The 11,475-nt window shown below is 39.3% G+C and overlaps 1 protein-coding gene across 2 annotated transcripts; it reads left to right on the top strand.

Annotated features, from left to right (window-relative positions):
• The first annotated feature begins 10 nt into the window (after positions 1 to 10).
• On the top strand, positions 11 to 11,273 carry LOC110505611 (uncharacterized). 2 transcript variants are annotated; one of them, XM_021584938.3, is made up of 8 exons: positions 11 to 267; positions 1,343 to 1,358; positions 1,476 to 1,590; positions 9,968 to 10,065; positions 10,193 to 10,205; positions 10,301 to 10,430; positions 10,538 to 10,589; positions 10,703 to 11,273. In XM_021584938.3, exons 2-8 carry the CDS (start codon positions 1,350 to 1,352, stop codon positions 10,850 to 10,852), a joined length of 567 nt encoding a protein of 188 aa, XP_021440613.3. In that variant the 5' UTR covers positions 11 to 267; positions 1,343 to 1,349; the 3' UTR covers positions 10,853 to 11,273. The 2 variants fall into 2 exon arrangements, with proteins under 2 accessions (XP_021440613.3, XP_090076955.1); XM_090220829.1 differs by lacking the exon at positions 1,343 to 1,358 and having other exon boundaries at positions 15 to 267.
• Positions 11,274 to 11,475: the final 202 nt, after the last annotated feature.

Genomic DNA, 11,475 nt, shown 5'->3' with positions numbered 1-11,475 from the left:
ATGATACATCATTCCCGGTTTTGATGCTCTTGAACGCGGTCATGTCTAATTTCGATGCAAAATTTACATACCCATTCGACTCGCGTTTGGGAGAATTTTTGCATTTTAGTTTACTCTAATTATTTCAACCTGCTAACGTTACGTTAATTATCCTAACATGCTATGAAAAGTCACTGCTGACAGTGAGCTAGTCACATATGCACAGCAGCGACACTACTGCAGTTCATCCAGGTTTGAACCCGAAAGTATCTGTCAGCTGTCAGAAAGGTAACAACCAACATATACATTAGCTTGGTATCTTTCTTTTTATGTACGAATGTTAAAATACTATTTCATACATGGCTGCTTTTTAAACAAATTAGCTAGTTAACGTTAGCTAACAGTTTGCCTGTTTTTCTTTAACTTGGCCAGCGAGGGAAAAATATAAACACGTCCGTTAGCGAACGTTAGTTAGCAAACGTAGTTCGTAACAACAATTGATTAGTAAGTTAACTAACGAGCTTGCTAGTTAACTTATTAATCAATTGTTACTAACTACGTTAATGGAAGATACAGGTAACTGCCCAAATAATGGAAAAACCGAGTAAATGAGGGATACCAAAGTATATTGATTTCTGATTTAATTAAGCAATTAACATCCCACCGTGCTTAGGGTCATGTATAAAAATAACGTTTTATTGGTCGCATAACGTTACACATATTTAGCAGATGTTATTGCGGCTGTAGCAAAACACTTATAGTAATATCTAACAATACACAAATCTACAAGTAAAATAATGGAAATATAGAAATATTTGCCAGAGCAATGTCGGTGCGGAGTATAAATATGTATGTGAGTATGTGTGATGGGATGTAAAATGCTGGGCAAGCCATTATTTTCGCAATTTTTGGCTACTATGCATGACAATTCCCCCATCACTGAATGATTTGATGAGCATGAAAACGATGTAAACCGTATGCCATGGCCATTTCAGTCACCAGATCTCAACCAATTTGAACACCTATGGGAGATTCTGGAGCGGCACCTGAGAGCTTTTTACACCACCATCAACAACACGCCAAATGATGGAATTTCTCATAGAAGAATAGTGTCGCATCCCTCCAATAGAGTTCCAGACACTTGTAGATATGCCAAGGTGCATTGAAGCTGTTCTGGCTTGTGGTGGCCCAACGCATGTTATGTTTGTGTTTGTTTTATTTTGGCAGTTACCTGTGGTTTTAGCTACTTTAGTTATGTCGATTGTAAGTTCAAGTTCCATTATCTGCTATTATTGTTGCAGGAAGTATAGGCTGTCTATAATGTTGTTACATCCTCAGTGTGTGCCATGTATTTATTTTGCAGTGACAACATGAGTGAGGTAAGTCTGTACTCGTTCCCTATTAATCAGACAAACACCTCTTTCCTCTCCCTTTATCTACTGATGTGTGTTTACACTCTTCTGTTGCTTGACTGTACCCTACCCATATGCGTCCAGGCTGAGCAAGATAGAATAGAGATCCCTGATACCAGATGCTCCAACAATACAAATGAAGGCACAGCAGACAGCAGCAACACGTCACACCTTGAGACCATAGAGGTGCAGGAGAGCAGTGAGTAAAGGCCCATATATACTCCTCTCCATAAGTATTTGGACAGTGAATCTATTATTTTTTTATTTTAAATACAGTACCAGTTAAAAGTTTGGACACAACTACTCATTCCAGGGTTTTTCTTTATTTTTACTATTTTCTACATTGTAGAATAATAGTGAAGACATGTAAACTATGAAATAACATGGAATCATGTAGTAAGCAAAAATATTTTATATTCTTCAAAGTAGCCACCCTTTGCCTTGATGGCAGCGTTGCACACTCTTGGCATTCTCTCAACCAGCTTCATGGGGAATGCTTTTGCAACCACCTTGAAGTAGTTCCCACATATGCTGAGTACTTGTTGGCTGCTTTTCCTTCACTCTGCGGTCCAACTCATCCCAGACCATCTCAATTGGGTTGAGGTCAGGTGATTGTGGAGGCCAGATCATCTGATGCAACACCATCGCTCTTTTTATTGGTCAAATAGCCCTTAGAGCCCGGAGGTGTGTTTTGGGTCATTGTTCTGTTGAAAAACAAATGATAGTCCCACTAAACGCAAACCAGATGGGATGGTGTATCGTTGCAGAATGCTGTGGTAGCCATGTGTGTTAAGTGTGCATTGAATTCTAAGTAAATCACTGATGGTGTCACCAGCAAAGCACCCCCACACCACCACCTCCATGCTTCCTGGTAGGAACTGCACATGCAGAGATAATCCGTTCACCTACACCTACTCGGCGGTTGGAACCAAAAATCTGAAGTGTTCCACTGGTCTAATGTCCATTGCTCATGTTTCTTGGCCCAAGCATGTCTCTTATTATTGGTGTCCTTTTTAGTAGTGGTTTCTTTTCAGCAATTCGACCATGAAGGCCTGATTTCACACATTCTCCTCTGAACAGTTAATGTTGAGATGTCTGTTACTTGAACTCTGAAGCATTTATTTGGGCTCCAATTTCTAAGGCTGGTAACTCTAATGAACGTATCCTCTGCAGCAGAGGTAACTCAGGGTCTTCCTTTCCTGTGGTGGTCCTCATGAGAGCCAGTTTCATCATAGCGCTTGATGGTTTTTGCGACTGCATTTTAAGAAACTTTCAAAGTTTTGACATTTTCTGCATTTACTGACATTCATGTCTTAAAGTAATGATGGACTGTCGTTTCTCTATTTGAGCTGCTCTTGCCATAATATGGACTTGGTCTTTTACCAAATAGGGCTATCTTCTGTATACCACCCCTACCTTGTCAAAACAAGTGATTGGCTCAAACGCATTAAGATAATTTGTGGAATTTCTCTCTAACTTAACAAGCCACACCTGTTAATTGAAATGCATTCCAGGTGACTACCTCATGAAGCTGATTGAGAGAATGCCAAGAGTGTGCAAAGGTACTTTGAAGAATCTGCTACATTATTCTATTCCATGTGTTATTTCATAGTTTTGATGTCTTCACTATTATTCTACAATGTAGAAAATAGTAAAAAACAAAGAAGCCTTGAATGAGTAGGTGTGTCCAGACTTGACTGGTACTGTATATATTCAAGCATTTTGGATTTTGAGATCAAATGTTTCATATGTGACAGTACATTGTCACCTTTTATATTTGAGGGTATTTTCTATGGGGTGAATTTAGTGCCAACAGAGATTTTTATTTGAATTCCATAATTTTGAGTTTGTGTTAAGATATAGAATTTTGAATTCTATAATTTTGAATTTATGCTCAAATTGTATAATTGAATAAATCTTCTATTTCATTATTTGAAATTGAATGAATATTGAATTCCGTTTTCAAATTCAATATTTATATATTCAGTTTCAATATGATAGATATTGCATTCATTGTATGTATCAAGTTTACAAATTGTCATTTAAGTTACTCAAAGTTTCATGTATTCATCTTCTCAGATGCATTCAAAAGTATTTAGACCTTGACTTTTTTCCACATTTTCTTACATTACAGCCTTATTCTAAAATGGATGAAATAAAACCATTTTCTCATCAATCTACACACAATACCCCATAATGACAAAGTGAAAACAGGTTTTTAGAAAATGTAGCACATTTATTAAAATGTAAAAACAAATTCCTTTATTTACATACGTTTTCAGACCCTTTGCTGGGAGACTCGAAATTGAGCTCAGGTGCATCTTGTTTCAATTGATCATCCTTGAGATTTCTACAACTTGATTGGAGTCCACCTGGAAAGGCAAACACCTGTCTATATAAAGGTCCCACAGTTGACGGTGCATGTCAGAGCAAAAACCAAGCCATGAAGTCAAAGGAATTGTCCGTAGAGCGCTGAGACAGGATTGTGTTGAGGCACAGATCTGGGGAAGGGTACCAAAAAAATGTCTGCACCATTGAAGGTCCCCAAGAAACCAGTGGCTTCCATCATTCTGAAATGGAAGATGTTTGGAACCACCAAGACTCTTCCTAGAGCTGGCCGCCTGGCCAAACTGAGCAATCTGGGAGAAGGGTCTTGGTCAGGCAGGTTACCAAGAACCCAGGATCACTCTGACAGTGCTCCGGAGTTCCTCTGTAGACATAAAGAACCTTCCAGAAGGACAACCATCTCTGCAGCACTCCACTAATCAGGCCTTTATGGTAGAGTGGCCAGACGGAAGCCACTCCTCAGTAAAAGGCACATGACAGCCCGCTTGGAGTTTGTCTAAAGGCACCTGAAGGACTCTGACCATGAGAAACAAGATTCTCTGGTCTGATGAAACCAAGATTGAACTCTTTGGCCTGAATGCCAAGTGTCACGTCTGGAGGAAACCTGGCACCATTCCTACAGTGAAGCATGGTGGTGGCAGCAACATACTGAGGATGTTTTTCAGCGCCAGGGACTGGGAGACTAGTTAGGATCGAGGGTTTGAGCCAGGTCTCCTGCATGTCATGACTGCTAGCCCACCTAGCTAAAATCCATCGAGAGGAGCTCAGGAAGCTAACAAGTCTTCATGTCTCCAGCAAGGCTACTCATTAAAAGAGCCACGTCGGTCACATTTCCCCCACCCTTTGACCTTCTCATTGAAGAGACCCATCCAAGTCACAGGACCCATGCCTAGGCTTTAGCTTGGCAGGTTAACAGTCTTAACCTATGTAACGCCGTTTGGGTCTTTGCGTGTCAAAAAAGATACGTCAAATAACACTGCCGCTTTTAATATCACACATCAAATAACACTTATATTATATAATGTTGTGTGTGCTGAATTTGCACATGAAAGCCAAGCGCCACAACTACGATCAATACCACTGTCAAAGCTGTACAAAAAAAAGTCTGCAAACGAGAATACACCGGCCACGAACGATGTTTACGATACCGCGTTGGCAATAAGGCATTTTGTTCGACCGAATGGGAAAATGTCTGTGTGAGCATTTGAAATAAGATCAGGATAATAAAAAAATGCAAATATCTTTTGATACAGATGTTTACTAGAAACTTCTGTGTAGCTAGCTAACTTTGGCTTAGTAGCTAGCTAGCACCAATGCAACCAGCCTGAAAACCATGACCAGTAGAAACTGCAGTCATTTTCACTATTCTTAGCAATGATTTCAAATCAAATTTTATTTCTCACATGCGCCGAATACAACTTGTTAGGAATCCTTGTAAGTATTAGCTAGGTAGCCACTTGTTCGCCTATTGAAATTGAACTTCAGTTCATGAAAATAACTAGCCAGCTACTTAACCCTGTTGCCCAAAGCTAACATTATAAGCAGCCAGCTAGCTTCATCTGGATTCTTGACCGGACAGGGTTATGTGTTGTGAAGCTAGCCACAATAGTTGAATTTGCGGTTCGCTTTCAAAATAAAAGTACCTATTTGAAAGTGACGCAGAAGGTTACAATTGGTGGAATCATTAGACTTGATAATGTTTAGACTAGATAATGTTGGAATGTGGAGCAATGAAATGGGGTATCTGTTTGAATGTTAAATGACGAGACAGAGGCATTGATGCGAGTAACCAGTCTTGTTCAGTACATGACAACACCTCCGGGTATCTCAAGCACCCCGGTAAAACACAAGAGTTGCAGTAATGAACATTTACCAACAGATGGCATCACTGTGCCATCTTACACCCATAACAGTATCGGTCTACTCGTTGACACCCACAGAACACAACTGAAGAGTTAACGCAAATATTAGCATTGTAGCTGTTATCGTGGGATTGTGACTGTGTGATATCACCTCCCCAGTCTGCCTATTGTGCATATTGACATTCATTTTGCACTGTACAATTTAACCTAAGGATTGGGGATCAAAGAAATGGAGTATCAGTCTACTCAGTACCCAAGTGCTTTTTTCCCCAACGTCCTCCTCAGTTATCAGCAGTGGTGTAAAGTATTTAAGTAAAAATACTTTAAAGTACTACTTAAATAGTTTTTTGGGGAGTCTGTACTTTACTATTTATATTTTTGACAACTTTTAATTCACTACATTCCTAAAGAAAATAATGTACTTTTTACTCCATACATTTTCCCTGACACCAAAAAGTAGGAAACTGGTCCAATTCACACACGAGAACATCCCTGGCCATCCCAGACTCACTAAACACAAGTGCTTTGTTTGTAAATTATGTTGGAGTGGGCTACTCGTAAATCCAAAAAATAAATAAAATAAAATAGTGCCGTCTGGTTTGCTAAATATAATGAATGAAATAATTTTTACTTTAGTATATTTTTGCAATTACATTTACTTTTGATAGCTTCACACAGATGGGGCCGACCACCATTAATCAAATAACTTTCTTTATAAATTAGCTGTATTTTAGATGTTAGCTAGCTAACTATAGCTACTGAAACAGATTGTCGTTTTGCTATGTTTTTTGGGAAGAACATTGTTTGCATACATCAGCTAGCTAGCTTTTATATGACCAGCACTGTCCAGACAGAGCTTGGGGAAGGGCAGGTGCACGGGACAAAACTTTACCAGCATCATAGCATACTTATCGATGAATCGTTGTGACATGAAATACAAGTGATGGTGTTATCAATGTGTAATAATTACATACATTTTTTTATGAAGGTGTTAAATTAAATTGTGACGTGCAGTCATATTTAAGTCATGATTGGTCAACAAGCTTATTTGACTCGTCAGTGTTATTTGACGAGACCCAAAGACCCAAACGGCATTCTATATTAACCCAGTCAGTCACATGTTACCCTTATAATTACTAACTTTACCAAAGACTTGAAACTATGCCTTCAGGTTGCTCATCACATAAGCATGGATCACCAAACCACGCTCTTTTGCTGAGTAACCTTGCTGGATCGTGAAGATTTGTATTAGTATAGCAGATAGGGATCTGTGACTCTTTTAGTAGTGCGATAGGCTGGAATGCTTCAGGAGGGCAGTCACGTGTATTTGAGGCATAAATCCTGAGTTTGAGTCTCCTTTACAGTGGTGCCACTGGACTCGGATCTACAGTTGCACTCAGCTCAACCACTGGAGTTGTTGGGGGGTGAATGTCGCAGATGGGGATCTGTGAAACTCAACCATCAGCCTGAAGTGTCCTCCCTTGCGCAATTGAATAAGGCCCTTTTCAATAGTGCGGTGGGTTAGAGTCCAGGGCATACAATACATTTTTGGTCCACCAGCCACTCAGATTTACCAGCCAAAATATTTCAAAATTACACAAACTCAAGTCTGAGCATTCTTTGTAATGTTTCTAAAACAGTAAATGTATTCCTATGGTATATTGAATAATTACATTTTTTTGTGACCTGAGTCTTAACTAAAATATCACAGATGAGACAAATGTTCATCTGCTGCTTGTAAGGGCAGGAGGTTACCGTTGTTGTGCGACTCAAGTCATGTTTGTGCCTGTGAGATTGTTTGACTTGTAGAAGCGTTATCTTCTCTTCCCTAGCAGTTTGCGTAGGTCTTTGACTTTGCAATTCAATTACCAGCTATGAAACACAACGGCTATAAATGTGATCATACTTTTTTATTGAGAAATGCCCTGGTTGGAAATCTTTAGGAGGGCGGTCACGTGGTTCCAAGGCAGAGATCCTGAATTCAATTCTCGATATCAGCTGAATGAGGGGGAAGCGGTACTCTATAAGCAAACAGCTTGTCGTCCTTTACATAAACTTCCTGAACTTATCCCTATAGGCTTTAGCTAAGTGGGCTAACAGTCTTGTGACATGCAAGAGACCTGGTTCGAACCCAGTCAGCCACAATATTTAAATAGGGAGTGTAAAGGTTATCCTAAGAAGGGCTGTGACAGGGCTTTTCAACTATACTGAACAAAAATATAAACGCAGCATGTTAAGTGTTGGTCCCATGTTTCATGAGCTGAAATAAAAGATCCCAGAAATGTTCCATACGCACAAAGGTTCGCTCAAATTTTGTGAACAAATTTGTTTAAGTCCCTGTTAGTGAGCATTGATCCTTTGCCAAGATAATCCATCCACCTGAAATGTGTGGCAAATCAAAAAGGTGATTAAACAGCATGATCATTACACAGGTACACCTTGTGCTGAGGACAATAAAGGGCCACTCTTAAATGCGCAGTTGTCACAACACAATGCCACAGATCTCTTATTTTGAGGGTACACACTGGCATGCTGACTGCAGGAATGTCCACCAGAGCTGTCGCCAGAGAATTTAATGTTAATTTCTCTACCGTAAGCTTTTGTTTTAAAGAATTTGGCAGTATGTCCAACCGCAGACCACGTGTAACCACGCCAGTCTAGGACCTCCACACCCAGGCTTCTTCACCTGCAGGATCATCTGAGACGGGCCACCCGGACAGCTGATAAAACCGAGGAGTATTTATGTCTGTAATAAAGCCCTTTTTTGGGGGGGAAAACTCATTCTGATTGGCTGGGCTTGGCTCCCCAGTGGGTGGGCCTATGCCCTCCCAGGCCCACCCACGGCTGCGCCCCTGCCCAGTCATGTGAAATCGATTTAGATTTGGGCCTAATTCATTATTTTCAATTGACTGATTTCCTTAAATTAACTGTAACTCAGTAAAATCCTTAATTGTTGCATATTGCGTTTCTATTTTTGTTCAGTCTATATTCTTAGAGACCGAATAAAAAATGGTGATTCTCCCTTCTAACGTGTTCTGCACGGCCTGTGATAATCATAGAGGTGGAAACAGAAGGCATGTCCATGTTCCAGAGTCCTCACTTTGAGGAATGTGGTCATAATAGCTTATTGCCAAAACAGTAAAAACACTAGAGCCAAATTCATAGAAAGAAAATGAATGCAATATGCCACATTTGCTTCAGAAACCACCAGAAGCTTCTGTTTACCACAGAGAGTTTGATCTGTTCTCCTCTACCTTTCCTGGCTGGCATAGTACCAGGATGTTGTCTCTGGTTTTGAATCTGAATTTATAGAACTGGATTTGAAAATCTGAATGCATATGAGAAGTTGAATGTATTAAACTTTGATTAACTGAAATGATAGTTTGTAAACTTGGTAGACAGTGAATGCAATATCTACCATATTGAAACTTTAATATATAAATATTGAATTTTAATATTCAATTCAATGCTAAATTTAATTCATTTCTGTTTCTAATCATGAAATACAAGTTCAATTTCTGAATTCAATTATTCAATTTGTGCACTACAAATTCAAACATAATAAATTAAATATCCTAATACAAATTCTAAACTATGGAATTCAAATACAATTTCTGTTGGCACAATTTTCATACATATGATTTACCGATTTTAGAAATGAAAGCACTATATATCTAGTCCCTCCATTTGAGGAAGTAATATGTATTTGGCCAAATTTGCTTATAGTGTATTGAAGTAGTCAATAGTTAAGATTTTGAACCCATATTCCTTGTACTCAATGACTGTCAAGCTTGTGACTACAAACTCTTTGGATGCATTTGCAGTTTGTCTTGGTTCTCTTTCAGATTATGCTTTGCCCAATTGGAACTGAATGGGGAATAGTTTTGGAGTCACTTATTGTAAATAAGAATAGAAGTTTTTGAACACTCATACTTTAATGTAGATGCTACCGTGATTACTCATTATTCAGGACTATCCGTAATCATGGTAGCATCCACATTTAATGTAGGAGTGTTCAGAAACGTATTGTTAATTACAATACAATTTACTCCAAAATGACATACATTCACCATTCAATTCCTATTGAGCACAACAGAATCCGGAACACACCCAAAATATACTGCAAATGCATCCAACAAAGTGCTTTCATTTCTAAACGGTAAACGGATATGTATGAAAATACCCTCAGTACGATGCCACCTTTTATTTATCGCCTCATATGAAACATTTTGATCTCAAATTCAGAATGCTGGCGTACCGAGCCAAATTAAGTTTAGGCGTCACTGTTCAGATAAATACAGTGGCGTATACCAGTAGGCTTTTTTGTCTGTGTATGCAGGTGTGATTGTTTCTCTGACCCTTTGACAGGTGATCCCTTGGTTGCGGAAGAGGAAATGGTTGATTTGACCCATCAGGTTTTTCCATCATCTTTTGTGGACCTCACCAACAACAATGACTCAATAGTGGTGAGTGCAAATCTGCAAGTAGCCAATCGCATTTAATTGTCACTTCACATGGTGTATGTGATTTTTAATATTCTCTTTTGCTGTTTCACATTGACTCAATTTCCCTGGCCTTTGTCGTCCATTGCAGGTTGTAGATGAAGGTGAGTTTTTAACTGAATATCATCATCATTTAGAAATGTGATTTATATGTTGAGTTGAGGCTAGTGTTGAATGCCTTTTGTGGGTCCAAAACAAGGTCCAAAGCGAAGACGTGACTGGGAAAGTTACGTGCTGAGCAGTGATGAAGAAGAGGCAGCTGTTATTGTTCCTGACAGTCCAGCGACAGCCCCCCTCTCCACTGCCCCTGAGCCCAGCAGCACAGCCAGGTGAGACCGATCAGACTACCCTGCTTACCTTACTATAACCTGGACAATTGTGACTGTATCCCGACTCTAAAGGTGTTGTTAAAATGCATGGATTCTGTTGTTCACAGATCAACCCCAACAACAATCAGTTGTCCCATCTGTATGGACATGTTTGGAGAGGTAAGTCAGACTTTCACTTTTTCCTTGATGTTAAGCCTCTGGATACTGGCTGGCTGTTGTGTGAAGCATTAATTGTGTGCACCTTGTAAACAAGCTTCTGCCGCACCCCTCAGATAATTGATGGTGGGAGAACGCTTGTCTCCTCCCAGTGTGGTCACCTGTTCTGCAACACATGCATACGTGACTCACTTGCCAAATCACAGACGTGTCCAACCTGCAGGAAGAAACTGAATCATCAGCAGTATCATCAAATTTACATCTAATCTGTGTTCCTCTTAAACATATTCCGATTGTTGGGGCTTTTTGCACATTGCTTGATGGTTTGGTTCTATGTTCTTTGTTTATTTATGGTTCAATGGTCTTGTCATTTATATCTTAAATTTGCACAAATGGGATTTTTTTTTACTGGCCACATGTGGGTTTAACACATTTGAGGGAGGAGAATGTAACCAATCAATCATACACGCCGTTGTACGATTGCCTCACTGTACACTATGAAAGTGTATTGTGTACAACATTTTCATCTAATAGTTGTGTTGTAAATGTGTGTTATGCCTGTGTTTAGACCATCTAGATTACATTTCACTGTTGTGACCCAAAGCATTCTTGAGAGCTCAAAGAAACGCAACTATTTCGTTTGTCCATATGTATTGTTTATAAATAAAGTATTTGTTTTTAGCCCTTTCTGTGTGTTAAAAAAAACTTTTTTTATAAATATTTATTCGTTCAGATATTGGGTTGGCAGGTAGTCTAGTGGTTAGCACGTTGAGCCTGTTCCCCGGGAGGCGTCATTGTAAATATACATTTGTTCTTTAACTGACTTTGTCTAGTTAAATAAAATAAATTGGGCCCCTGTATAGTATGAGATTTGCAACACACATTGAAG

Source organism: Oncorhynchus mykiss, chromosome 25, assembly GCF_057628025.1.
Source record: "Oncorhynchus mykiss isolate SJ-2025 chromosome 25, ASM5762802v1, whole genome shotgun sequence".
Classification (NCBI taxonomy): domain Eukaryota; kingdom Metazoa; phylum Chordata; class Actinopteri; order Salmoniformes; family Salmonidae; genus Oncorhynchus; species Oncorhynchus mykiss.
Note: the sequence above shows the minus strand (reverse complement) of the source record. Positions and strands in the feature narration are given on the sequence as shown.

What these genes read in the sequence shown, in the direction of transcription:
- LOC110505611 (XM_021584938.3), top strand. An exon ending in GAGCCCAGCAGCACAGCCAG is followed by an intron (nt 10,431 to 10,537) that starts GTGAGACCGATC and finishes TGTTGTTCACAG; the next exon opens with ATCAACCCCAACAACAATCA. An exon ending in GTATGGACATGTTTGGAGAG is followed by an intron (nt 10,590 to 10,702) that starts GTAAGTCAGACT and finishes CGCACCCCTCAG; the next exon opens with ATAATTGATGGTGGGAGAAC.